This window comes from Pinus tabuliformis, chromosome 7 (genome assembly GCF_031772625.1).
Source record: "Pinus tabuliformis cultivar Carrire ecotype Pingquan chromosome 7, CPIR1, whole genome shotgun sequence".
NCBI lineage: Eukaryota > Viridiplantae > Streptophyta > Pinopsida > Pinales > Pinaceae > Pinus > Pinus tabuliformis.
Genome location: NC_142293.1, coordinates 1,052,037,395 through 1,052,064,246, shown reverse-complemented (window position 1 = coordinate 1,052,064,246; position 26,852 = coordinate 1,052,037,395). Strand labels below are relative to the sequence as shown.

At 40.3% G+C, this 26,852-nt stretch overlaps 1 protein-coding gene across 1 annotated transcript in view; it reads left to right on the top strand.

Moving 5' to 3' along the window:
• The window catches only part of LOC149251276 (ketose-bisphosphate aldolase class-II family protein), a 457,406-nt gene that overhangs the window by 367,711 nt on the left and 62,843 nt on the right, over positions 1-26,852 (top strand). The window contains exons 34-41 of the mRNA XM_089459330.1: positions 15,247-15,344; positions 15,772-15,916; positions 16,034-16,119; positions 16,219-16,329; positions 16,764-16,838; positions 17,514-17,579; positions 17,915-18,103; positions 18,244-18,354. Of these exons, the coding sequence (XP_089315456.1) occupies positions 15,247-15,344; positions 15,772-15,916; positions 16,034-16,119; positions 16,219-16,329; positions 16,764-16,838; positions 17,514-17,579; positions 17,915-18,103; positions 18,244-18,354 (881 nt within the window). The remainder of the gene's footprint in view (positions 1-15,246; positions 15,345-15,771; positions 15,917-16,033; positions 16,120-16,218; positions 16,330-16,763; positions 16,839-17,513; positions 17,580-17,914; positions 18,104-18,243; positions 18,355-26,852) is intronic.

Sequence of the window (26,852 nt, the reverse complement as noted above, 5' to 3'; positions counted from 1 at the left end):
CAGCCCTAACCAGTCAACGCTGTCCCAAATCAGCTCTCCAAAAGTCAACGCAGGTTGTCCAGCACTTCGTCTAGCCTAGGAGAGGCTGCCCATACAAAGCTGCAGTTAAAGGAGGTAGTATGCTGGTCAATGCAGGCCTAAACCACTTACTGCACCTTCATGCATCCTCCTCTGCCCTAGCTGCGTCCTCCTCCAATGCTGCCCTAGAGATCTGTGTCCTCCTCCATTGCTGCCCTAGAGATCTGCGTCCTCCTTCAATGCTGCCCAAGAGATCTGCGCCCTTCTTCCTTCGTATACCCAAGAGATAACGAAGAGATGAGAGGTCATGATCATGAGAGTGAGTGAAATGAGACACAATGTCTCCTTGTTTTATATGCAACGTTGAGGTTAGCTGGGGGTGTGCAACACAACTTAACTTGCTGGCCAACCTTGACAAATTGTCAAGAAATACAAATAAATTCATATCTCCACGAATACAAGTCGGAATCGGATGATCGTTAGATCAATCCTACACCTCTCGATGAGAGGAATACAAGAAAAATATCAGCTGCTATAAATAAGATGACCTACATGGAGTTTGGCCCTAGTTTCCAATTTTAACACTCCCTCTCAACTAGGGAGAACTCCATCTGCTAATCCATCTGTCTGTTGGTACTATCTCTTCCATCAAATGCACTGCTCGGCTCTGCTCTGCTGAATTATGAAGAAGAAGAAATGATTGAGAATGTATCTTACCATCCTCTACTGACCCGAAGTCTGTCCCAGATACAAGAGGGTGTCCAATAACACTCTTACTAACCCGAAGTTAGTCCCAATGAAGAGAGTGTGTCATACCACTATTACTGATCCCAGATCAGTTCCAAAAGAGAGAGTTATATCACTCTTACTGACCCGAAGTCAGTTCCAATTGATCCCAGATCAATGTCATCCTAGCATAGGGAGTACAGTAGATACACGATACGTCCATTGGTACTACTATGGTCCCTATCCTCATTTCCCTACTCATTGGCCAGATGAGAGTTACTTTCCATGAGTCCAGACTACATGGGTAGGATGTGTCGGCAGGAGAAGGATGAACCACTCATCTTGCCTACATGTCGCCACGAGGTATCACAGGGGAAGGTTGAACCATTCACCCTATACACAGCGCACCACTAGGGGAGGGTGAGTCACCCTATGGTCGCTCGTTACTCCAAGAAGTACCCCAAGCCCCCTGGAGCTCCCAGAGCTCAATGTATGCATCATATAGGACTCTCATAAGAGGGTCCCTCAATGACTCCTAATCGTTCTTGGAAATTCAAGAATTTCACCTTTCCCAGGGGCTTCGTCAGAATGTTGGCGACCTTGCTCATCAGTCCCAATATGATGGAGCCTTATTGCTCCTCGCTGTACCATATCCCGGATAAAGTGGTACCTGATATCGATATGCTTGGAGTGATCATGAAATACGGGATTCTCAGATAAACGAATCCCACTCTGGTTGTCGCAGAGGATCATGGTAGTATCCAATGTATGTTCAAACAACCCACTGAAGAGATTCTTCAACCTGACAACCGCACATGAGGCGATACTCGTAGCAATGTACTTTTCCTCAGCGGTGCTCAAAACCACTGACTTCTGATTCCTGCTCATCTAAGAGATCGAGGCAGAACCCAAAGAGAAACAACACCCAGAAGTGCTCTTTCGGTCCACCACACTGCATGCCTAATCAACATCGGAATATCCATGTAGCCTCACATCTCCAACAACGTATCTCAACCCATGAGTGGTTGTGCCTCGAAAATATCTCATAAGATTCTTGGCACCAATCCAATGTGAGTGATGAGGCTCAACCATATATTGGCTCAACGTGTCGAATGCAAAACATATATTTGGACAAGAGTTCACCAAGAACATTAATGCTCCTATGAGTTGACGATACTCTGAAGCATTTCCCAAAGCAGGTCCAACAGCACTACTGCATAACTTCTTGAAGTTAAGCTCCATTGGAATAGTCACGGGCTTGCAGTCCACCATACCAAATCTCTCCAAAATCTTTACCACGTATTTTCCTTGAGATAGGAAAATTTCTCCTGGATTTTGCCAAACTTCCAACCCAAGGAAATAGTGCGTCAGTCCTAGGTCCTTCATCTCAAATTCGGAAGCCAACTCCCTCTTACATTTGTGAATGAGAGGGTCTGCACCTGTCAAAAAGAGGTCGTCAACATACAACACCAGAGTGAGAGGCTTATCATCCAAAACCTTAAAGTAAAGGTTTGGATCGACTTCACTCTTAGTGAATCCCAGCTTCATCAAGTAGCTATTGATCCTCTCATACCAAGCTCGGGGTGCTTGCTTCAGCCCATAGAGGGCTTTCTTCAACCTGCATATGTGAGATTCCTGATTATGAATCTCAAACCCCTTGGGTTGTTCCACATACACTTCCTCTTTAATGGAACCATGCAAGAACACGATCTTGACATCCATCTGATGAAGGTTCCATCCTTGCGGAGCAGCGAGGGCTATGATCGAGCGAATGGTGGTGTATCGGGAAACATGTGCAAATATCTCGTCATAATCTACACCTTCCTTTTGAGAGAAGCCTTGAGCAACAAAGCGAGCATTATATTTCTCAGCACTCCCATTGGCTCCATGCTTTATTTTGTAAAGCCACTTCGAGGTGACAACTGTTTTGTCTTGGGGTCTGGGGACCACATTCCAGACATCATTCTTCATGATGGACTCGTATTCCTCATTCATAGCATCCTTCCATACTTGATGCTTCACGGCCTCGTCGAATGATGAAGGCTCATTTTGAATGATGGTGCTTATAATGGTCAAGTATCCCTGATACCTAGTCAACTTCTTACTTTCACGGAAAGCCCCTCTGGGTGCAATATGTCCTTCGACATCATCAAGTGTCCCCCCAAGCCATGAGGGCCTCTTCCTAGAAGAGGAAGGCTCTTGCGGAGGGGGATCAATGGGATCCATAGGTTCTTCCACATCGGGCATCGTCTCATCTTCCTTCTCATCTGGCTTCCTAGTGTCAGTGTCTTTATCTTTCCTTAGAATAGGAAGATTGTCAACCTTGCTAAGAGCCATATCTTCGTCAAAGGTGACATCATGACTTATCTCTACTTCCCTTTGACCAACCACATAGATTCTATAGCCCTTAGAATTTCGCTATAGCCCACGAAGATTCCCTTCTTTCTAGATGCACCCAATTCGCTCCTTTTCTCTTTCGGCACATGAAAATATACGAGACTTCCAAAAACTCTAAAATGAGAGACATCAGGTTTCTTACCAGTGAACATTTTTCAGGAGTGTTGGAGTCCAATGCTTGATTAGGGCATTGATTTTGAACATATACGACAGTTTTCGCAGCTTCAACCCATAGAAACTTCGGAAGCCTTTGATCATGGAGCATGGCACGAACCACTTCTACAATTGTGCGGTTCTTCTTTTCTGCCACACCATTCTGCTTAAGAATGTATGGTGTTGTGGTCTCCCTCTTAATGCTAGCTTCTTTGCAAAAGTCATGAAACTCATTAGATTCATACTTGTTCCCATTATCAGTCCTTAAAATCTTGATCTTCTTCTCAGTTTGATTCTCGATCAAGGCTTTGAAGTGACGGAACCAGGAGAACACTTCATCCTTCTTTTTCAAGAAGTATATCCAAGTCTTGCGAGAATAGTCATATGTAAAAGTGAGATAATATAGATATCCTCCCAAAGAATTCACAGGCATCATACCAGATATGTCGGAGTGAACCAACTACAAAATGTCGGAGGTCTTGCTATGGCTTGAGGGGAATGATCCCCTTTTGAGCTTTGCTTCGGCACATCCTAGATATACACCTTCATGCTCTATTTTGAACTCGGGCATCCCTGTCACCATTTGTCTCACATCGGGTAGAGCTTTATAATGAAGGTGGGCAAACCTCTGGTGCCATAGTTCAAACTGTAGAGTTGTGTCGCAAGACATGACTCCCAACAGACTTCCTCCAACTTGATATAACGAGTCAACCCGAAACCCAAGATTGAAAGCATCTTTAAAATTCTTTTTCCATACACTTACCTTGCCATCAATGAAGGCCACCTTGTAGCCTTTGTCTTCCATTGCCATGGACACCAAGTTCTTCTTGAGATCAGGTACATATAAGACTTCTTGCAAATGGATCATTTTACCCTAATTTAAGTGAAGAGTAACATTCCATACGCCCTTTATGGGAGAGGTGGAATTGTCTCCAAGAATAATTTCCAAGTTTGTCTCCTCTATCAGATTAGAGAGATTCCTTGTAACCAGTGAAATGCCTTGATGCACCACTATCAATAAGCCAATTGCCTAACGAGTCCGGAGGAGTGGTAGTGGAGAGGGCGGATATTAGATAATATCCATCTTGCTTATTGTTAACAACATTTGATTCATCCTTGGAGTTCCTTGCTTTCTTGGAGGGTTGACCACTACCTTGATTTCCGACATTCCTCTTTCCTTTGCCATTGAACCTACCATTCCTTTGATTGTGGTTGGAGTTGCCCTGGGAGTGATTTTGATCATTGTCATGAGATGTGTCCTTCCTATTTGGACACTTCCTCGCATAGTGGCCAAATTTATTGCAAGCGAAGCATCTTCCCTTTCTTCCACCCTTCGATCTAGCCTTTCATTTGAATTTAGACCCAGAATTATTTATTCTTTTAGCATGAGAGGAGAAAGCAGTGGGGTTGCCTTTGCTTGAAGGCATTTCTTGCTCTACCATCCTTGTCTCTTCTTGAATGCATCTCGCCATCAATTCCTCAGATCCCAGAATTCGATCATTGTTGAGAAGGGTGGTTCTAAATACATACCATTTGGATGGGAGCCCTCCAAGTGTAGTGATAGTCAGTTCCCTGTTAGAAATGACTTCTCCAATTGATAGGAGATCATTCTTGATCTCAGTGATCCTTAAGAAGTAGGATTGATTATCCTCGTCTTTGCCCTTCTTAATATTTTTCAACTTATTTTTGAGGAACAAAACTTGATTTGCATCACTAATTTTAAACAAGCCTACCAATCTATCATAGATCTCCTTGGAGGTGTTCAACTCAGAAATGTAGGCCAACAGACACTTGTTAATTGAGTCCCGGATGATCTTCTTTGCTTTGACTTCACCCTTAGTGTACTTGTTCCTTGTAGTAGCCGGTGCATTTGATGGAGGCTCCGTAATTCTGCCTCTCACATAGTCCAACACTTCTTGTTCTTCCAATGTCATATCAAGAGACATCTTCCATCCGTGATAGTCAGACTTCTTACGGAGCTTGTTTTCGGCGAGGAAGTGTGATGAGGAACCCATGAAGCCTTTTGACTTTTTCCAACTATTTTCGGTGATTGCCCTTGCTCTTGCTTGGGCTTTGTCTTCACCTTAGCTCTAATACCATGTTAAATTATGATATGTTCTATGCTTAGAGCAATTTAATTCAGTTCTTCTTATTAGCTCAATGTCAATTCTCAGTATAGCAATCACATTAACATACAAGTAAAATGTTGATAGAATATAAATGAAATCGACAGAAGACAAGCCAAGACAAGAGACACAAGATGTGGCGTTTAGCCAGGGACAAACCCCAATGTGGGGAAACCCTTTGATCAATTCTTCTATATTCTTCAATAATTCAGTAGAGAGAGAGATAGTACAATATCACAAATTTGTGATTTACATCAGCAGCAGTATAATTCAAATCAGTAAGGTCAAAGCTGGTCAAACAGCTCATCAATGACCTTAAGATATTCTAGGAGAACTCGGCCTTCAATAGTGTTGGCATTATGATGAATGTGTTGTACTTGATGGCAACCCTCTTGTAGCAGAACAACTCACTTATACATGGTAACTAGATGAATCTTCCCAAGAGATATCAGATGTGACATTAATACATGGTAGTTGTGTTAACAGATATGATGCAGGGCAGTTCAAAGGAAATGACAGTTCACAGTGCAGCAAGTTAACATTATGATACAGGTGTTGTCCTTGATGATGAAGATCAAAGTACTACAGGTTAACAATATTGAATCACAGTTCAGGCTCATAGAATGAAAGAAAAGGAGGTATATGTAGGTTTACCTTGACCAAGCTGCGTATATACGCAGGTTTATCAAGCAGAAGGCGCGTATGCATATACATGCACTTTCACACAAGGAAAAGCACGTACATGTCGGAAACTAAGTTTTTGGTCCATGGTATTTTGGTATTGGTCCATGGTATTTGGTCCAAGGTATTGACCCCAGGTATTTAGACCAAGGTATTGTTTCTAAGTGGTTTTGGACCATGGTATTGAGTAAGGCCTAAGACTATAAAAGGAGGAGAAGATCATTAGGCAAAATCACTGAGAAAGTCTCGAATATTTGATGAAGTGTGATATCCAATATGCAGGTTATGGGTTTATGATGCTTTGCTTGATCTGAGCCGAGGAGGAATCTCAGCGGGTGATGGAGGACAAGGTCTAATGATGGATCGGGATCTTATGGCTTGGAATGAATCATCTCTATATGGTTTGATCATGCTTATTCTAGATCTATATATTGACACATGTAATGTTCTGTAAATATTATGATCTGGGTATAACTCAAGTTTGGAATAGCTGCAAATCATGAATGAATATTTACAAATGTATACGTTGGTTGACTATGATAAAAGCGCGTACATACACAGGTTAGATACATCTAAATAGCGTATACCATACAAATTATGATGTTTGAAGTTACAGGTGGTGCTGGTTTTTGATGCAAAGTTCTGAGTTCTGGTGACTGTTTACTGGTGTCAGTATTCTGCATATTCAGATTGGTTAATTGTGTTTAGCTTCAGTGTTGATGGATGAGATCTAATAATGGATCAGGATCATAATGACTTATCTTTATGTGATCTGATGGACTAGATCTGGTTGCTAACACACGTATTATCCTTGTATATGTAATGATCTGGGTATGTCTGAAGTCAGGAAGTGCAACGAAGTTATAAGTAAGTATTTGATGACATATACGCTGCTTCGCTTTGGTGAAGTTACGTATACACGCTAGTTCGGCTCTTCCAAGTAGTGTATGCACTCTGATGCATGATTTCTGATGATACAGTTGGCTCTAAATATTGTTACAGAGTTCTGTGTTCTGCTCTATGTTCTGGTGACTGCATTTTGTTGACAGGGTTTTAGTGATTTAGTATTGGGTGATTCAGAGATCGATGATGCATGTGGTGATTGATTTTGTGCTTCAATGATATTGATGGATGAAACGTGGCCTTCAGATTATGATGTTGTGTTCCATGAATATCCAGTTTGAAAATTTATGAAACGTGGTACCTGGAGGAAGAAAGAGAAGGTTGTAGCCTTCTGTAGGTCAGCACCTACATACTAGTACATCAGCTAGTACAAGAGCTAAGGGGGTTGTAGCTCCCTTTCAGGAGAAGCTAGAGAACAAGAGAAGGTTGTAGCCTTCTGTAAGTCGGCACCTACATACTAGTACATTAGCTAGTACAAGAGCTAAGGGGATTGTAGCTCCCTTCCAGAAGAAGTTGGAGAACGAGAGAAGGTTGTAGCCTTCTGTAGGTAGAAGCCTGCGTACTGGTATAAGACTGCACCAATACAGAAATATTGTAAAAAGAAGTTTCTTATTAAAAGAAGATAGAGACAAATTGCAGCAGGTGGTTTTCACCCACATTGGGTTTCCACCTTATATCATGGTGTTCATGTGTGCTTCTTATGTGTGATGATCTGTTCTGTTTTACTGCACCTGCTTACTGTTCATATGGTTAATAATGTTCTGATGCACTCATTAAAGATCAACTAACTGAATCATAAGTTTACTAGATATACGCTAGTTGCATTAGACACAGTTGCGTGTACACGCGGGTTCCCTTAACTAAAGTAGCGTATATGAATCTAAGTATGGAAATGAAAAAGTTAGTGATTTGATAATACTGATTCACCCCACCCCCCCCCCCCCCCCTCTCAGTATTATTTCCAACAATTGGTATCAGAGTAGGTCCTTTGGTAGAAGCTTGATCGCTTGAAGGAGATCCGTAGAACAATGGGAAAGAAGCTAAAGAAGAAAGCGCCTCAGAAGAAGAAGACATCTCAGAGGAACTATGACAGTGGAAGAATCAATTGGGGAATATGTGGAAGCAACACTTCAAATTCAGAATCACCTCAGAATGAAGATGAACAAGCAAAAGAACTATCAGGTATGAGTTTGTTATCCTCTAGTGATACATTTCTCCATCCACTTGAAGATGATGAAAGTGATAGCGAAACAATTGAACTTGCTCTTATGGGTGAGGATGAAAGATATCAAATAGAGACAGAATTTAAAAGGCTTACGGACAAAATTAAAGATCAACAAGATCTATTGGACAAAAGGGAATGTGCCTCCAAAGAAGAAGCTACCAAACTAAAAGCTCAACTAGAGGAAGGAAACAAGGTAAGGAAGCTATTCAAGGAAAAGGAAGATCAATGTCAAAAGCTACAAGATGAAGTGACATCATTAAGAAATGAAGTAAATGAAAGGAGCACAACAATAAAGAAACTCAGAGAAAGATCCAATTACTATGAAAGTCTTGAAGCTAAGATCCTCTTGCTAAAAGAAGATCTTGAAGAATCAAATAAGCAGAATAAAGAACTACTCCAAGCTCTTGAAAAACAAGAAAACGGAGTTCTTGAATTAAGACATCAGTTGGAAGAAGGAAGAAAAGCTGAACGAATCATGAAGAAGTAGTATCTTGAAAAGGAAGTGCAACATCAAGTTGAGGTAAATATTCTAAATGATAAATTAGAAGAAAAGGATAGGCTCTTACGATTTCAAGATAGTACTAAGATCTTGGATGATATTATTAGTAGTCAAAGGTCTCCTGCTATCAAAATTGGTCTTGGTTTTTATGAATCTGTTGAAGATGAATCTAGCTCACATGGTGAGGCAAGGAACTCTAATGAGAAATCTAAAATGATCAATAAGGAGATGAGAGGACAACCCCATCAACAGCCAAGGAAAGAAATTCCTCAAAGAAAATCTTTTGCTCCTTACTGTGGAAGTGATAGATGATTATTTCCTTTGATGAATAATGTTGAATGTTATGTATGTCATAATCTTGGACATGTTGCAGCCAGATGCAGAAGTAGAATGGTTCAATACTGTCACACAGAAAGATCATCACGTTCCAGGTACTTTAAGGGATATTGTTTTACTTGCAATATGTTTGGTCACAAAGCCATTGACTGCTATAGAAGGAATATGAACCATATGAGATGTTATGCATGTAACAAACTTGGACATATAGCAAAAGAATGCAGGAACAAAGTACGGGCACCATACCAAAAGGAGAAAACATCATCACACTTGAAGATATGGAAGAAGAAGGAAGTACAGTCAGAAGGATGTGGCACAACACAATGTACAGACACAACAGACTCAGAGGAAGCTGAAAGTGTGAAACTTCAGTGTTCTAAATCTCATACGCAGGTTTCATGAAGATAAGTCACATATATACGCGAGTTAGTCACTGCACAATCGCGTATATGTTAGTTTGAGGAAAAGCAGTGGGACAGGCTCAAGAAAAAGGGTCTGATATGATTCAATCCATTATTTGCTCTGTTTGATAATGATTACAATCTGTTGATGATGTGTGGAAATGTCTTGGTACTCATAAGATGTTTAGAAGTGTTTTTGATCCTAACTTGATGATGATGATGCCTTGATACTTCTTGCTGATATATGCATGATCAGATCTGATAGTAAACAGATGGCACAGGTTCAGGGGGAGCTTATGCTTTGAATAATGCATTGTTGGCATTATGGTTAGAAGTCCTTGGTGATGATGCTTATATGGCTAAATGATACATCTTGCTATGATATGGTTATGAGTTGTCCATGACAAAATCTCATATGATTCTTGGGGTTACATAGTTGGTGTTCAGATCAGATTTGTGGTTGATTCTCTGATGATGCATATATGTTGCTTACATGGTAATCTTCATAAGGATAAGGAGAAGTACAAAGCTTGAATACACAACTTCATTACTTGATGATGAGTCACTCATATGCTACTGCCATCATATGCATAAATATCATATAATACAATTATGATGCAGGATTCCTATAGTTCTTGGCTCTCACATAATTGACGATTGTTGTTGTTGATGATATCAAGAAGTCTTGACAAAAGATCTTGAGCTCAAGGTTTGCTAGATACATAGTGATATATATAGTATGCTAGATACATGAAGTTGCATTGTTGGTTGGCCAAGATAATGGAGTTATTGCAGATCACATGAAGACATAACTAATTGAAGACATGATGATGATGAGTTCTTACCTATATAATGATAGGTTGATACTCACATATGTTGATTGATGCTTATCAGATGTGGGATGTTCCCGAGTAATGATACATGGATGGTATAAAAGATCATGCAGAGCTTGATGATGATGTGATGGCTATGATGTTTTTCACATATGATATAATGTGAATGATTTTTGCATAATTGATTCATGGAAGGTTATGAAAATTCTCAAGATCAAGAGGATGAATTGATGTAGACATACCTTGTCACAAGTTGATGTTATCTAGACTAATGGACAAATACAGGTTGATGGTCTGGATGCTGTTGACAGATGCTTATGGAGCAGATCATACATTGTGTATGATAGTTGTTGATGATTATCATGGTCTTGTTTAGGTATTTGGTCTCTGTTATAAATGTCATGTATATCATTGACTGCAAAGGTCATATCAAGACCCATGATGTAATATTTTGTCTCTATCTATTGTAGTCATGTGTTGAATCCCTTTTGATCATATGATGTAATTTCTACCCCCACTATGCATGGGAAGGATGATGTAATATGTCAGTGATGTATAAACAATTGGTATCTGGTATATCCCCACTTGGTTGGGTGGATGAGTAAAGTGTATTCCCACTTGATTGGGAGATTGATGTATGTATGAGTCATTGGTGATAGGAAGGTCATACTCACTTGGTTGAGTTGTAGAGTCGTGTTATTCTCTTGAAAAATATTTTTGCAGACTTGGCATGTGCTTAGAGGGAGCATGGACGGATTGGTACATCTTGGCATGTACAAAGGGGGAGCTCAATCAGAGATTTCAGCATTTACTCAGGGGAAGTATGGATAGCAGAATGTATATCAAGGGAGAAATATCTTGGTCCGCCCTTTGCCCTTGTTTTCAAAGGGGGAGAGTGACTTGGTGTTGTTGTTGCCATCAAGTCCAAAGGGGGAGATTGTTGGCATTATGATGAATGTGTTGTACTTGATGGCAACCCTCTTGTAGTAGAACAACTCACTTATACATGGTAACTAGATGAATCTTCACAAGAGATATCAGATGTGACATTAATACATGGTAGTTGTGTTAACAGATGTGATGCAGGGCAATTCAAAGGAAATGAAAGTTCACAGTGCAGCAAGTTAACATTATGATACAGGTGCTGTCCTTGATGATGAAGATCAAAGTTCTACAGGTTAACAGTATTGAATCACAGTTCAGGCTCATAGAATGAATGAAAAGGAGGTATACGCAGGTTTACCTTGACCAAGCTACGTATATATGCAGGTTCATTAAGTAGAGGACGCGTATGTGTATACACGCATTTTCACGCAAGGAAAAGCGTGTACATGTCAGAAACTAAGTTTCTGTTCCATGGTATAAGGACCATGGTATTTGGTCCGAGGTATTGACCCCAGGTATTTAGACCAAGGTTTGGTTCTAAGTGGTTTTGGACCATGGTATTGAGTAAGGCCTAAGACTATAAAAGGAGGAGAAGATCATTAGGCAAAAGCACTGAGAAAGTCTCGAATATCTGATGAGGTGTGAGATCCAGTATGCAGGTTATGGGTTTATGATGCTTTGCTTGATCTAAGCCAAGGAGGAATCTGAGCGGGTGATAGAGGACAAGGTCTAATGATGGATCAGGATCTTATGGCTTGGAATGAATCATCTCTATATTGTTTGATCATGCTTATTCTAGATCTGTATATGCATGTAATGTTCTGTAAATATTATGATTTGGGTATAACTCAAGTTTGGAATAGCTGCAAATCATGAATGAATATTTATAGATGTATACGCTAGTTGACTATGATAAAAGCGCGTACATACACAGGTTAGATACATCTAAATAGCGTATACCATACAAATTATGATGTTTGAAGTTATAGGTGGTGCTGGTTTTTGATGCAAAGTTCTGAGTTCTGGTGACTGTTTACTGGTGTCAGTGTTTTGCATATTCAGATTGGTTAATTGTGTTTAGCTTCAGTGTTGATGGATGAGATCTAATAATGGATCAGGATCATAATGACTTATCTTTATGTGATCTGATGGACTAGATCTGGTTGCTAACACACGTATTATCCTTGTATATGTAATGATCTGGGTATGTCTGAAGTCAGGAAGTGTAGCGAAGTTATAAGTAAGTATTTGATGACATATACGCTGGTTCGCTTTGGTGAAGTTGTGTATACATGCTGGTTCGGCTCTTCCAAGTAGCATATGCACTCTGATGCATGATTTATGATGATATAGTTGGCTTTGAATATTGTTGCAGAGTTCTGTGTTCTGCTCTGTGTTTTGGTGACTGCATTTTGTTGATAGGGTTTCAGTGATTCAATATTGGGTGATTCAAAGATTGATGATGCATGTGGTGATTGATTTTTTGCTTCAATGATATTGATGGATGAAACGTGGCCTTTAGATTATGATGTTGCGTTCCATGAGTATTCAGTCTGAAAATTTATGAAACGTGGTACCTGGAGGAAGAAAGAGAAGGTTGTAGCCTTCTGTAGGTCAGCGCCTACATACTAGTGCATTAGCTAGTACAAGAGCTAAGGGGGTTGTAGCACCCTTTCAGGAGACGCTGGAGAATGAGAGAAGGTTGTAGCCTTCTGTAAGTTGGCACCTACGTACTAGTACATCAGCTAGTACAAGAGCTAAGGGGATTGTAGCTCCCTTCCAGAAGAAGCTGGAGAATGAGAGAAGGTTGTAGCCTTCTGCAGGTAGAAGTCTGTGTACTGGTGTAAGACTGCACCAGTACAGAAATATTGTAAAAAGAAGTTTCTTATTAAAGGAAGATAGAGACGAATTGCAGCAGGTGGTTTTCACCCACGTTGGGTTTCCACCTTATATCATGGTGTTCATGTGTGCTTCTTATGTGTGACGATCTGTTCTGTTTTACGACAATGGTTAAGAATGTTCTGATGCACTCATTAAAGATCAACTAACTGAATCATAAGTTTACTGGATATATGCTAGTTGCATTAGACACATTTGCGTGTACATGCGGGTTCCCTTAACTAAAGTAGCGTATATGAATCTAAGTATGGAAATGAAAAAGTTAGTGATTTGATAATACTGATTCACCCCCCCTTCTCAGTATTATTTCCAACAAATAGCAAGTGTGTGCAGCCCAAAATAGTCAAAGTAAGATGGTCAAATCAGCAGTGAATGCTACAGCAAACTGCAGTCAGCCCTAACCAGTCAATACTGTCCCAAATCAGCTCTCCAAAAGTCAATGCAGGCTGTCCAGCGCTTCGTCTAGCCTAGGAGAGGCTGCCCATACAAAGCCACAGTCAAAGGAGGCAGTATGCTGGTCAATGCAGGCCTAGACTGCTTGCTGCACCTTCCTGCGTCCTCCTCTGCCATAGCTGCGTCATCCTCCAATGCTGCCCTAGAGATCTGCGTCCTCCTTCAATGCTGCCCAAGAGATCTGCGTCCTCCTTCCTTCGTATACCCAAGAGACAAGGAATAAATGAGAGGATGAGAGTGAGTGAAATGAGACACAATGTCTCCTTCTTTTATATGCAACATTGAGGTTAGCTGGGGGTGTGCAACACAACTTAACTTGCTGGCCGACCTTGACAAATTGTCAAGAAATAAAAATAATTCATTATCTACATGAATACCTGTCGGAATTGGATGATCGTTAGATCAATCCTACACCTCTCGACGAGAGGAATACAAGAAAAGTATCAGCTGCCATAATTAAGATGACCCACATGGATTTTGGCCCTAGTTGCCAATTTTAACACACTGCTTCAGCAAGTCTAGTTCTGTGCAAACACTGTGATGCAGGAAGTAAAATGTCAGGGTAGAATAACTCCTGCTACAGATAATAATGGAACAACAAAATATATGTGCATTCACATCAAAACCACATGGTGATGTCAACTGGAGAAAAACTTTTCCGGGTGGAAAAACTCCAGGAATACATAAATGGAGAGAAGAATAATATACATATTTATGTACAGAGAAATTCAGCCTTCTTGTGTCCTAAGGTTGGCAGCAAGGATTTACATTCTATGTCCTGTGCTGTGTCATGCTATGACTGCAGTCTTTTCCCATCCTCTGCCTTTAATCTGTTTACCTTCTATCCTCTCCATTCCTCTTATCTTTGTAATTGAGCCCTTTGTGCTCCTCTCAGGGCATTGGTGGTTACAAATTCTGCAAGAGGAAGTTACTCTCTTGCTGTTCATTGTCTTCTCATCATCACAGTTCAGCCATCTGACTCTTGCAGACCTGGACAGTTGCACCCAGGAACCATTACATTTCCTGATGATTCTATTTTTCCAATCCGGATCTGACACTGCCTTTCTTTCTGTCCTGGATGGTTACTCGTGATGTAGCATCTATGTGTGCTGGGGTGGTCCCCTGCTGAAATCACTCCAGTTCTGTTTCAACTTAAAGTTTAATAACTAAACCAGATGCCCTCAGCCTCTCACATACATCACTTGGCCACCTTGAAACATAGTTAGCCTTTTTCTACTACCTTGAATGTGCTTAGCGATTTGGAAGATTTATTTGACTGGATCCTTTACATATCATAAGATCATTGAATGCTAGAAGGGAAAAGAAAAAACAAAACAAAAAAATTCGATTTTGTGGATGAAAACTTGGCATTGCACATTAAAATATTTATTTCAAATTCAGTGTCTCTTCTACATATGCACAAGAATCACAAAATGAAATGTCTACTATTTTGATTTGAAAGGTATTCTTTCATGAACACGTTTTTCATTACAACGGTACATTTAATTTTTGTGTAACGGATCTTAAAATTGATATCACTGCATTTAATTGGCTGGTTTCTTGTAGGAGTGCTCCCATTATCCACTCACCCTTCATATTTCCATACAAGAAACTGTTTATTAATTACAATGAAAGGAAAAACTATTTATACAGTGCCATAAAGTGCCATAAAATCACAATTTTCTGAAAATTTAGAAACTTGTTTTAACAGGTGCTTCTGAAAGTCTAGATATAAACAGCAAGGTGAGCTCTGCACTAGTCGAAATTGTGAGACGTATACAGACACGACCACGATATCTTCTTGCCAAGGTACAAATTGTTATTTTGACCAAGTACAATATATATGTCAAGTTTCATAATTGGAATTGTTATACCTTTTCTGCAACATCTGCAAGAAAGAAATCTGAAGCTCTATGGGTATCATTGAAAGGAGAACAGCCAGTTGAACTATGGAAGAGAAGAAAGATAATTAAAGGCATCGGGACCAAAAAAATTGTGTTGTGGGGGATTTGTTGTGTCCTTTTAGTTATTGACATCTTATTTTCTTTATCCTTACTTGGATTAAACCATTTCCTATATTGGAAAATCTGACCATTTCCTATGTTGGACAAGATTCCTCAAGAGAAACAGCCTTCAGAATTAGATTGGACCCTAAACCAGTGAATGTATTTTGTTACCAGTTATAATAATGAAAAACCTTTCTTGATTTCGATTATTATATGTGTTTTCGCTTTAGGGTGGTATTACCTCATCAGACCTAGCTACAAAGGCAATGGGAGCCCGTCATGCAGAAGTGATTGGGCAAGCTTTAGCTGGTGTACCCCTATGGCAACTAGGGCCTGAAAGCAGACACCCTGGTGTTCCTTATATTGTGTTCCCAGGTATTTTGAAATACTTGAATAATATTTGTTAGACCTATGAAATCTCTGCTGAATGTAGCTTCAAAGATCTATGAAGTCTGTGCTCAATGTAAGTACTGACATGGAGATTTCTTACAGGTAATGTTGGAGGCAATGATGCATTGGCTCAGGTTGTGAAGAATTGGTCTCCTCCAGCCAGACCTTCAACGAGAGATCTCCTTCTTGTGAGAATTCATGATCACTTTTGCATGAATTTCTGTTAAAATATATAATTATGCAACATTGCAATGTATCCAACAAACTGTGCTCTTTGATTTCATTAGGAAGCTGAAAAAGGTGGCTATGCTGTGGGAGCATTCAATGTTTACAATCTTGAGGCAGTCTCAGCTGTTGTAGCAGCTGCCGAGGCCGAAAAAAGCCCAGCCATTTTGCAGGTGAGGTTGGAGATTTTCTGGAATACTTCTCATGAAAACACCATTAGTTAGCAAACCCAAGAATGGGTATGATTGGGCTTTCACTTAAACTGCAGGAGATAATGCATCAGCAGAATATCTATATACCAAACAGAAAACCAAGAACATGTAATTAACAATCCTTAGACTTCAATATTTTTAGAAGATCCATTGTTTTGTGCCCTCTTTCTTAAGACATTTCTTTAAGCAGACACAATAGAAGGGAAATTAATAAATTATTAACTATCTTACTGAACATGTATGTATAATACTATAACAAACATCCAATGACAATTGTCTTTCACATTTTTTTTCATTATAGAATACACTTATTTATTTATTATTATGATTGTTATAATAACTTGTATTTTATTTTTCTTTGCTTCATTTTAAGTGCTGTTTCATTCTTCTTGCAGATCCATCCAAGTGCACTAAAGCATGGAGGATTACCTTTGGTTGCATGTTGTGTATCTGCTGCAGAGCATGCTGCTGTATGTAGCTAAAAAGCTTCTCGTGTCTATTTGTAAATAAAAGAAATCACTGCTAAGGCCATTTATATATTTATTGTGTAGTTTGAAAGTTGAAACCCATTGAAATATTTTCTTGTCCCGAGAAAAGAATTTGATGAATACAAAAATGGTGCTGTTAGAAACGGGGCCCAATAGGGAGCAAAAGTCACTGTCGTTTGGAGTTAAACAAAAACCAACCAGGGATTGAAAAGTAAAAAGAGAAGAACTTGATTTATTAGTAAATGTTTTCTCAATTCTTGACTAGTTGACTGATATAGAAGCACTATCATCTTGGACCATATTTTTGATTTGGCAGCAGTTGAATGATTTAATGAGAGGTTGCCACCTGTCTTCAGTGAGGGTTCTAGGTAATTGTAATGATGAGCAGAATATCTGCAGTGGTAGCTGTGGAGGTGCTATAACTATGCCATCTGGTCCTGCCAGTCAGAGCTTCATGAGAATTAAATGATCTTATATCCATGATTGTATCTACAATCAGATTGTTTTCCCTTAATTGTATAGAAGTAAATTAATGTTATTTTCATTCTAGTTTCATAATAAGTAGACAAAGATGGTATATCTTGACTAGAAAGCCTCATCTGTGTCTTTTGGGCCTTTAACATTCGGACAACTCTAACACTCAACTAACTTGGACAGGTTCCAATCACAGTGCACATCGATCATGCTACTGACAAGCAGGAATTGATTGAAACATTGGAAATGGTATGTAACTTATTACTGAATCATAATTATCTTTTGAATAGTTGTTGATATAATCACCAATTTTCAGCTTTAAATACAAGTTAGAGAAACCAATAGATTTGCATGCTTGTATTGTTACATAATTTGGTGGAGATGCCATCACAGTGTCTGCATTTTTGTTTTCTTATCCTGCATATTATGTGCTGTGATTGGCAAGAGAATTTTTTTCTTGACATTTAATATAGACTCTAGAGAAATCAGAAAGCATACGGACTCATAATTGTATAGAATAAACACTGGATATTTGAGCATTATGTGCTTACTGCAATCTGATACAGTGTTTTATTGTTTACCAGGGCATTGATTCGGTAATGGTTGATGGTTCACATCTTCCTTTCAGTGAGAATGTTTCATACACAAAATATATAACAACCATGGCCCATGTAAAGGGTATGACTGTGGAAGCTGAACTAGGGCGATTATCAGGTACAGAAGATAATATAACAGTTGAAGAGTATGAGGCAAAGCTTACAGATTTGACTCAGGTTGGCTACGTCATTCACTCACAATTATAGCACAGAAAGATAGCTTAAATTGCAATAGGAATCTTGTAAAGCATATATGGCTATGAAATTTCTGAAAATGGAAACTCTTCCCAGCCACTGATTAACTCTATGCATGTTAGGCTGAGGAGTTCTTAAGTCAAACGGGAGTTGATGCTCTTGCAGTATGCATTGGGAATATCCATGGAAAATATCCTCCAACTGGCCCAAATCTTAAGCTGGATCTTCTTAAGGTAAAGTAGATCTTAGATTTGATTTCTGAATATTGAAGAGTTAGAAACAATTATAGTTATAATAGGGGGACTAGCGCCTGCTACTTGTCTATTTTGATTGGTTTACATTGCTCTATGCAACTTATAGAACATTTTCCTCAATCCTATAAGAAAGAACTTCGATTCTATGTGATTATTTTCTTGTGTACTTATCTTAGACTCATAAGTACATTCATCAGAAATCATACTGATAATGAAAACTCTGTGAAGAAACTTGGTACATGATATTCATAATCATCATGCCGGTTTCCAGCTTCTGTATCAATTCACTTCCATGGGCTATAAAATTAAGTGATTGTTTGAGGCAGGGCCTGTTATAATTAAACTGCTTGTGGCATTTGTTTTGTTGTTAACCTAAGGATCTCTGCATGGTTCTACTGAGAAAATCCACTAGGGTCCTTTCTACTGCTATTATCATGCATGACACTACTCTTTTTGCATCCATGTCAGAATTGATATTGTGTGATGATCTGTTGCTCTTCAAGACATCTGAAGCTGTTGTATTTTTGTTGAGGCACCTATTTATTTCTACATGGATTTTCATGCATTTCAAATTTTCTTGAGAAATCATGCTTCACCTGTACCTGTCTCTTGAATTCCTTTAATAATCACTGAACATACAGTATTCTCTGTGATTTATCTATTGTAATGAATGAGGTAATATTCCATAATATGGACTCAAAATAAGGCACATACAGCAGTGTTACGCTCATCATACAGTCCTTTGATATATTCGAATATTATACACTAGTTCTTAGTTTCATTGGTAGCTTTTCTTCATCCTCGATTTTTCTTTTAGCTCCTTTCTGATTCTTTCTGCACTTTGAGTGTTGGTTATTGTTTCTTCTACTATGGTTGTTTTTTATAATCAATTATAGATTTTCAACTCCTTAATGAATTGAAGTACCTTTAATCTTGTTAGCATGTTAGGTGCACAATAAAATAAGGTATCTGTTAACTAAAATGATAAATCTGATACCATTTAAAAACAATTGAGTTGATATTAAATGAGGAAAGGCATTTTCTTCATTATCTGTGTTGAAAGAAGTTGTCATTGATGTCAAGGGCTGTCCAAATGAAAGTGAAATCGACATATTCAAATTAGCATGATTTGAAATATTGTTTTTGAATTTTTGAAGTCCCATTTTGGATACCCTATTTTTGAATGCATTTTTACTCCATTTTCATAGCTCAAATGGAAGCATAACATATTTGGTTGGAAAGCTTATTCGGAGACCTTTCCAACAGTATATGACACTCCCTCTAACTCCTCATGGTTGAGGAGAAATGATTTTTCGAAGATTCACTATGTATTCTGTCAGTTACACAAGCTGGTGTAGCTAGTGGACAAGTCGGCCTAGTCTAGACTCTGAATGCACTATGAATAGGTGTGAGAAGGAGCATTTCAAGTCACTCGCTCAAGCAAGTTCGGATTTCTTCAAACAAGCGAAGAAAAGGACTTACGAGGTTTATACCTCATGAACCAAAGGTAAAAAGGAGCTGATTTGGAGACTTTATAGGGAAGGATTTTGGGCACATTTTTGAAGGGTATTTGGCTTATTTTGGAAGGATTTTTGGCACACTTTTTGAAGGTTTCTGGTCTTGGTTAGAATGTTGATTGCATAACTGTTCTTGAGGGCTGAATTATGTGCCCTTTGAAGGCCAAATTTCAGATCTGTGTAGAGGGCTGAATTCTAGTGTGGAAGGCAGAGTTTCAGGTCTATTCTGAGAGAAATGACCTATCCCTGTTGAGATCAACTTTCAGGACTGAAGTTCTAGTAAAAAGAAGGTTGAACTCAGGCCTGTTTCGAGGTCCAAATCCTGGTGTGTTTTATGGTGAGTTTTAGGACTGTTCTTGAAAATCTAACATTGTTCTTTGTTGAGGAGGCCAAACCTTGTGGAGGATGAAGAATTTCAACCTCCACTCAGTTATCAGTTTTCCTTATCACTCCATGCATTTAGTTTTAAATCCAAGCATGATAAAAAATTCTAAAATTTGGAAATGACAATATTTTCTGAGAACACAAATTTAGAGATTTCACAACTACTGAAATTGCAGAAATAAAACACAGCAAAATTATGACAGCCACACATAGAAAATAATGTTGAAATTTCTAAGTTTACTTAGTTAGAAACCCTCCATGCACTTTATCTGATTTATTCCTACCTATTTGTTATTTTCCTTAACAAGTTATTTACAATGTAAATACTGAAAATAAACACTAGTGCATGCTCAACATATTATAGATTAACAACTAAAAAGAAACAGAAACAAACACATCATATGACACCATTATTTTTGGACCAATGTCCTCGGAAAAACCCAATGTGGGAAAACCGGTGCAGCTATCTGAGGGTTTTCTTATTAAGCAATATCAGAGTACAATCTGGGTGCCGAAACTGGCCTACCCAACAGAGAATTTCCTTGGCAGTAATACCTCTCAGTTTCTAACAAATCTCCTAGCCGAAACCCTAGATAATCCTTCCGGCAGCTACTTAGCACAAATCTGCCCTAGAAACCCCAGCGTCTGCCCAATCTAGACTAGTTCAGCCTCTCCTAGCGCAGCGGTGGCCCTGCGTCAGCCCCAGGAGGCCCTGCGTCGGCTCTCTGAGCTTCTGTGTTAGCCACACTAGCCTCTCTGGTGCTTTGAATAACACTTAGCTGCCTCTGCATGGCCCTGCGTGAGCACTGGCTGCTCCTGCGTTTCTCTCTCTAGCTGCTCTGCTGCTCTCCTGGAACTATCTCTGCCTCTCTGTCTCTCTGTATTCAATGCCCCTCAGTTGATCTCCGATCACTAATTCTATCTCTCTTAGCAAACCCCTCTCTAGAGAATAGAATGACTGATCACTCTGGTGTGTTCTCCAACTGATTCTCAAGCCTCCTCTTATACTTTTCTCGTTGTTCCAACAACGGCCGAGATTAAATCTCTAATCAACGGCTAAGATTAGATTTGGCTTGATCCATGACGTTTGGACCCTTCTAACCTAGTTTTGTATTAATACCCATTAATATTTTATTTTTCCTAAGTTTAGACTTAGGAACTCTATTAGAAATATTAATTATTTTAATATCTCTCAAACTGGTTAGATTCTGCCCAAACCATTTTTGGGTCTTGGAGATCTCATGTGCTTTAGCCTCTCCACCAATTTTCATGGCTAGAGCACATCCGATGCTACCCAAAATCAACACTCCCTCTAAGCGAGTACTATGCTCTAGTAATACTCCTCATTGAGTATCACCCTGATCATCTAGCATCGATCCCTGTGCTGATGCTAGGCCTCCCTGCCTAACATCCTCTGCACTACTGCATCATGTATTGCTACCCATGGCCCTTCCACGGCCACTGCTACATTCGTACGGCAGCTCCTTTTGCATCCGTGCTGCTGCCCATGGCCCTGCCACTGCCATTGCTGCATCTGCACTGCATCCCCTCTCATCATGCTGCATTGTGCTGCCCATAGCACTGCCACTGCTAACTGCTGCACTGCAACTAAGTTACTGAGAAGTAATTGATCCTCCCAACTCTGACATCTCTGTCAGGCTAGAGACACTCCCGACGTTGAAGTTCCCTCTGTCGTTGACAAGTGATCCCTCTTTAACCTCTGCACTGCTGCAACAACTCCATGCATCGCGCTCTGCTACCTCACGTTGTCCTGGGACTCCTGCACTATAGCACTCTCTGTTGCTCCATCCGCATCCGTCTCTACCGACATCTGCTAGTCCTGCTACTCCTCTTTGGGGCTCCCATAGCAAGGTCTAGTCCAAGAGGCTGGGTACCTCGAGGATCCTGCCCCTCATCGCCTGTAGTCCATCAGACTGTAGCTCGATGTCTCCCCTCTTCTGCTCAAGTGGCGTGTGTGCATTCATGGCACAGCCATCATTTGCCAAAACTTCTTTCTCTGCCCGTGCTGGTGCTGCCTTAGTCTCGAAAGACTTTCCCATGTTCTTCTTCCTTGGACACTGGGTTGCATAATGACCCAGCTCCCCACAGTGGAAGCACTTGATCTTGGAGAGATCTTTCTTCTTCCACTTTTCCTGCTTCCCTTAGATGCTAGGGCCATGTCTTCCTCCTCGTGCTTAACTTTGATCCCCTTGCTGCTGCTACCCGTTTTCGACTGCTGTTTGATCTCTTTTTGGTGAAGAGATGCCCACATCTCGTCCCAAGGTGGAAGTGTCCCTCTGCCTAGTATACTCTGGAAAAATACTTCCCAGTGTTCTAAGACAGCATTCAGGGTTGTCCTCACCATTAGCTCCTAGTCTGGTGTCGCCCCTATAGCAGTCAACTAATCTCAGATCTCATTCAGTCCTCCGAGGAAGGTGTCAATCGATTGTCCCTTCTTCATCTGATACAACCTCATCTGATTCTCAAGCAGCATTCTTCTACGCATAGAAGTATGTTGGTACAACTTCTTGAGAGCTTCCCACATCTCAAATGCCATTTCCTTCTCAGCTATGTGTGGTACTACATGATCCTTGACCCTATCAAGGATAATGCTCCCTGCCCTTGCCATCGCCTCCTCATACCTGTCATTATCACTAGGGTCGACTGGGACAGCTATTACCTTCAAGGTGAAGCTCTTGACATGATTCCTGTCAAGTACGGATAAGATTCTGGCCTTCCAGACTGCGAAGTTCGATGCTTCGTCCAGTCTATCCTGGTCTCTTACTCTGTGTAGTGCCATGATGCTCCTCTACTTCCCTCTTGGAAGTTCTTTGTTCGACTCCTCTAAGTCACCACTTCTCGTCTGGAAGTTCTCTTCTGGACTCCCTCCGAGTCTTGATTTCACTCCTGGAAATCCTTCTGTCGCTTGTCGAGATGCCCCCTACTCTGATCATCTTGTGCAATCACACCACTGATTTAGGTTCCTCGGCTAGAAACCCTCAGTAGCAACTCCTCTGGCCTTGCTTTGTCAGGTACTGTTCTGACTACAGTACCTCACCAGCTCCACTATGCAATATTCCTGCAGCCTTCTAAACCCCAGAAACTACCTATCTGTGGACTGCGTCAGCGCCTCTCTGCCTCACGCTGGCCCTGCGTCACCCCGGATGGGTCTGCGTCACCCCTGGGAGGCCTTGCGTCAACCCTTTGGCCCTCTACGTCAGCAACGCCAGCCTATCTGAGGCTCTGTGCAACTCCCGGCTGCCTCTGCGTGGCCCTGCGTGAGCCCTGGCTGGCTCTGTGTCACACTCCTTGGCTTCTGCGCTACTAGAAACAACTTTCGTCACCTCGGGACAACTGTTTTCTGTTGCTATTGCTTCGCTCGGCTGATGTCTTTTAGTCCCACTATGATCTGCAATCATGCTCTGATACCATGTTGAAGTTTCTAAGTTTACTTAGTTAGAAACCCTCCATGCGCTTTATCTGATTTATTCCTACCTACTTGTTATTTTCCTTATCAAGTTATTTACAATGTAAATACTGAAAATAAACACTAGTGCATGCTCAACATATTACAGATCAGCAATTAAAAAGAAATAGAAACAAACACACCATATGACACCATTATTTTTGGACCAATGTCCCCGAAAAAACCCAATGTGGGAAAACTGGTGCAACTATCTGAGGGTTTTCTTATTAAGCAATATCGGAGTACAATCTGGGTGTCGAAACTGGCCTACCCAACAGAGAATTTCCTTGGTAGTAATACCTCTCAGTTTCTGACAAATCTCCTAGCTGAAACTCCGGATAATCCTTCCGGCAGCTACTTAGCACAAATCTGCCCCAGAAACCCCAACGTCTGCCCAATTTGGACTGCGTCAGCCTCTCCTAGCCCAATGTTTGCACTGCGTCAGCCTATCTTGGCCCGTGTCAGCCCTAGGAGGCCCTGTGTCAACTCTCTGAGCTTCTACGTTAGCCACACTGGCCTCTCTAGTGCTCTGCGCAACACTTAGCTGCCTCTGCGTGGCCCTACGTGAGCACTGGCTACTCCTATGTCTCTCTCTCTGGCTGCTCTGCTGCTCTCCCGGTACTATCTCTGCCTCTCTGTCTCTCTGTACTCAATGCCCCTCAGCTGTTCTATGATCACTGATTCTATTTCTCTTAGCAAACCTCGCTTTAGAGAATAGAATGACTGATCACTCTGGTGCGTTCTCCAATTGACCCTCAAGCCTCCTCTTATACTTTTCTTGTTGTTCCATCAACGGCCGAGATTAAATCTTTAATCAACGGCTAAGTTTAGATTTGGCTTGATCCATGATGTTTGCACCCTTCTAACCCAGTTTTGTATTAATACCCATTAATATTTTATTTTTCTAAGTTTAGACTTAGGAACTCCATTAGAAATATTAATTATTTTAATATCTCTCAAACTGTCTAGATTCTGCCCAAACCATTTCTGGTCTTGGAGATCTCATGTGCTTTAGCCTCTCCACCAATTTTCATGGCTAGAGCACATCCGATGCTACCCCAAATCAACAAATAACACAGTGATTTTTTGTCAATGTGACCATGGAAAACCCCCTACAACTCTTGGGGAAAACCAGTTTGAGATCTCTTTTTTATTTCAAAAAATGTTTTACAAAGAAATTGAAATACATAGTAAAAATTCCAGCAACCAAATTACAACTTATCTCGATTTCTGTGCTTGAACTCCACCTCGAAAAGCGTGCCAATCAGCAAACAGCCAAAACATAAATTTTGACAGCAATAAAACAACATTAAATGTTGTACGGCCTGCCTCGAAAAATGTGACCAAAACTTGTTGTATGGACTATACGGACCGTATGGATATCAACAGTATGGTTGCCTTGAAATTTGTGCCCAAGTCTGCCTCAAAATTCATGCCCTTGTTTCTATCTCTCTTCCTCGATTTCTGTGTTGTCCCTCTTCCTCGATGTCCTGCTGTACGGTTTTTCTTTGGGATGCATGCCAATAAATGTTGCTGTCCATATTTGCTGAAATGTATTCTTGCTGCTCTCCTTCACTTCCTCACTGCTCATAAATTTTCTCCTTGCTCTCTCCTCTTTCTCTCAAATGCTAATGAAAGAATGAATTGATCTTTTCCTCTTCTCTTCTCCTTTTATTCTCTAAATAACCTGTTGGGTTACCCTAAGATCTAATGGCTGAGATTCATTTAGATCTATGGATGAGAATAAATGTGCATTTAATTCTCACTTTCTATTTTTTAACTCACCCACTTAAATAGAGACCCACTTAGCCTTTTATTTCCATAGTCACTTTTTTGCTTTCTAATTTTTCATTGACTTTAATAAAGTTACTTTTAAATTAGAATGTAACTTTACCACTTATAAAGTCACTTTTAAATTAAATTGACTTTAGCACTTATAAAGTCACTTTAGGAGAAAAGTACAAATAAATTTGGACACTTTTCCTTAGGCCAAAGATGAAAGTCTTAGGGAACCACTTGTCCTCTGGTACCCAAATTTTAACACTCCCTCTTACCGAGGAAAGTGTTCCTCACCACTCCCATCTTGTCTCTGAAGTAGACATGCTTGCCACGTGGTAAGGCTTTGGTGAAAATGTCTGCTACCTACTCATTTGTGGAAATGTACTGAAGCTTGACAACTCCCTTTTGGACATAGTCTCTAATGAAGTGATACTTCATCTCAATATGCTTTGACTTGTCATGAAAAACTGGATTCTCCGTGAGATTTATGCAACTCTGATTATCACAGTAAATTATTGAAAGTCTCAATGCCTGACCAAATAGACCAAACAACATCTTGCGAAGCCATATGGCCTCACAAGTAGCCATATACTCTGCCTCAGCTAAGCTTAATGCAACAGACTGTTGTTTCCTGCTGATCCACAACACAACTACCGAACCCAACCCAAAACAGCGCCTAGAAGTACTCTTCCTATCTGAAGCACAACATGCCCAAGCTGAATTCGTGTACCCTGCCAGTCTCACTCCATCACCATGTTTATAATCCAGACCAAAATCCACAGTCCCCTGCAAGTAACGAAGAATGTGTTTTGTAGCCACCTAGTGCACTCTCCTGGGCTCACACATGAACTGACTCATAGTGTTAATTGCAAAACATATATCTGGTCGAGTGTTGACCAAATACATCAAACAACCAATCAACTATCTGTATAGAGTAGGATCCACCAACTCGGAATCAGAAGCGTGAAGCTTCTTCCAGTAAGTGATCATAGGTGTAGAAATGGGTTTGTAGTCCTCCATGTGAAATCTGCTAAGAATATCCACAATGTACTTCCCTTGTCCTAGGGAGAAATGCCCCTTCTCCTACCACACCTCCAATCCCAAAAAGTAATGCATCAAGCCGATATCCTTCATCTCAAACTCTGAAGAAAGATCTCTCTTGCAGCCCTCAATGAATCTCTCTGCACTAGTGATGATCAAGTCATCAACATACAACACCAGAATGAGAGGCTCCTCACCCACCACAATGAAGTATAGGTTCGGATCAACCTCACTCTTTGTGAAATCCAATTGCTGCAAGTATGTATCAATCCTCGAGTACCAAGCTCTGG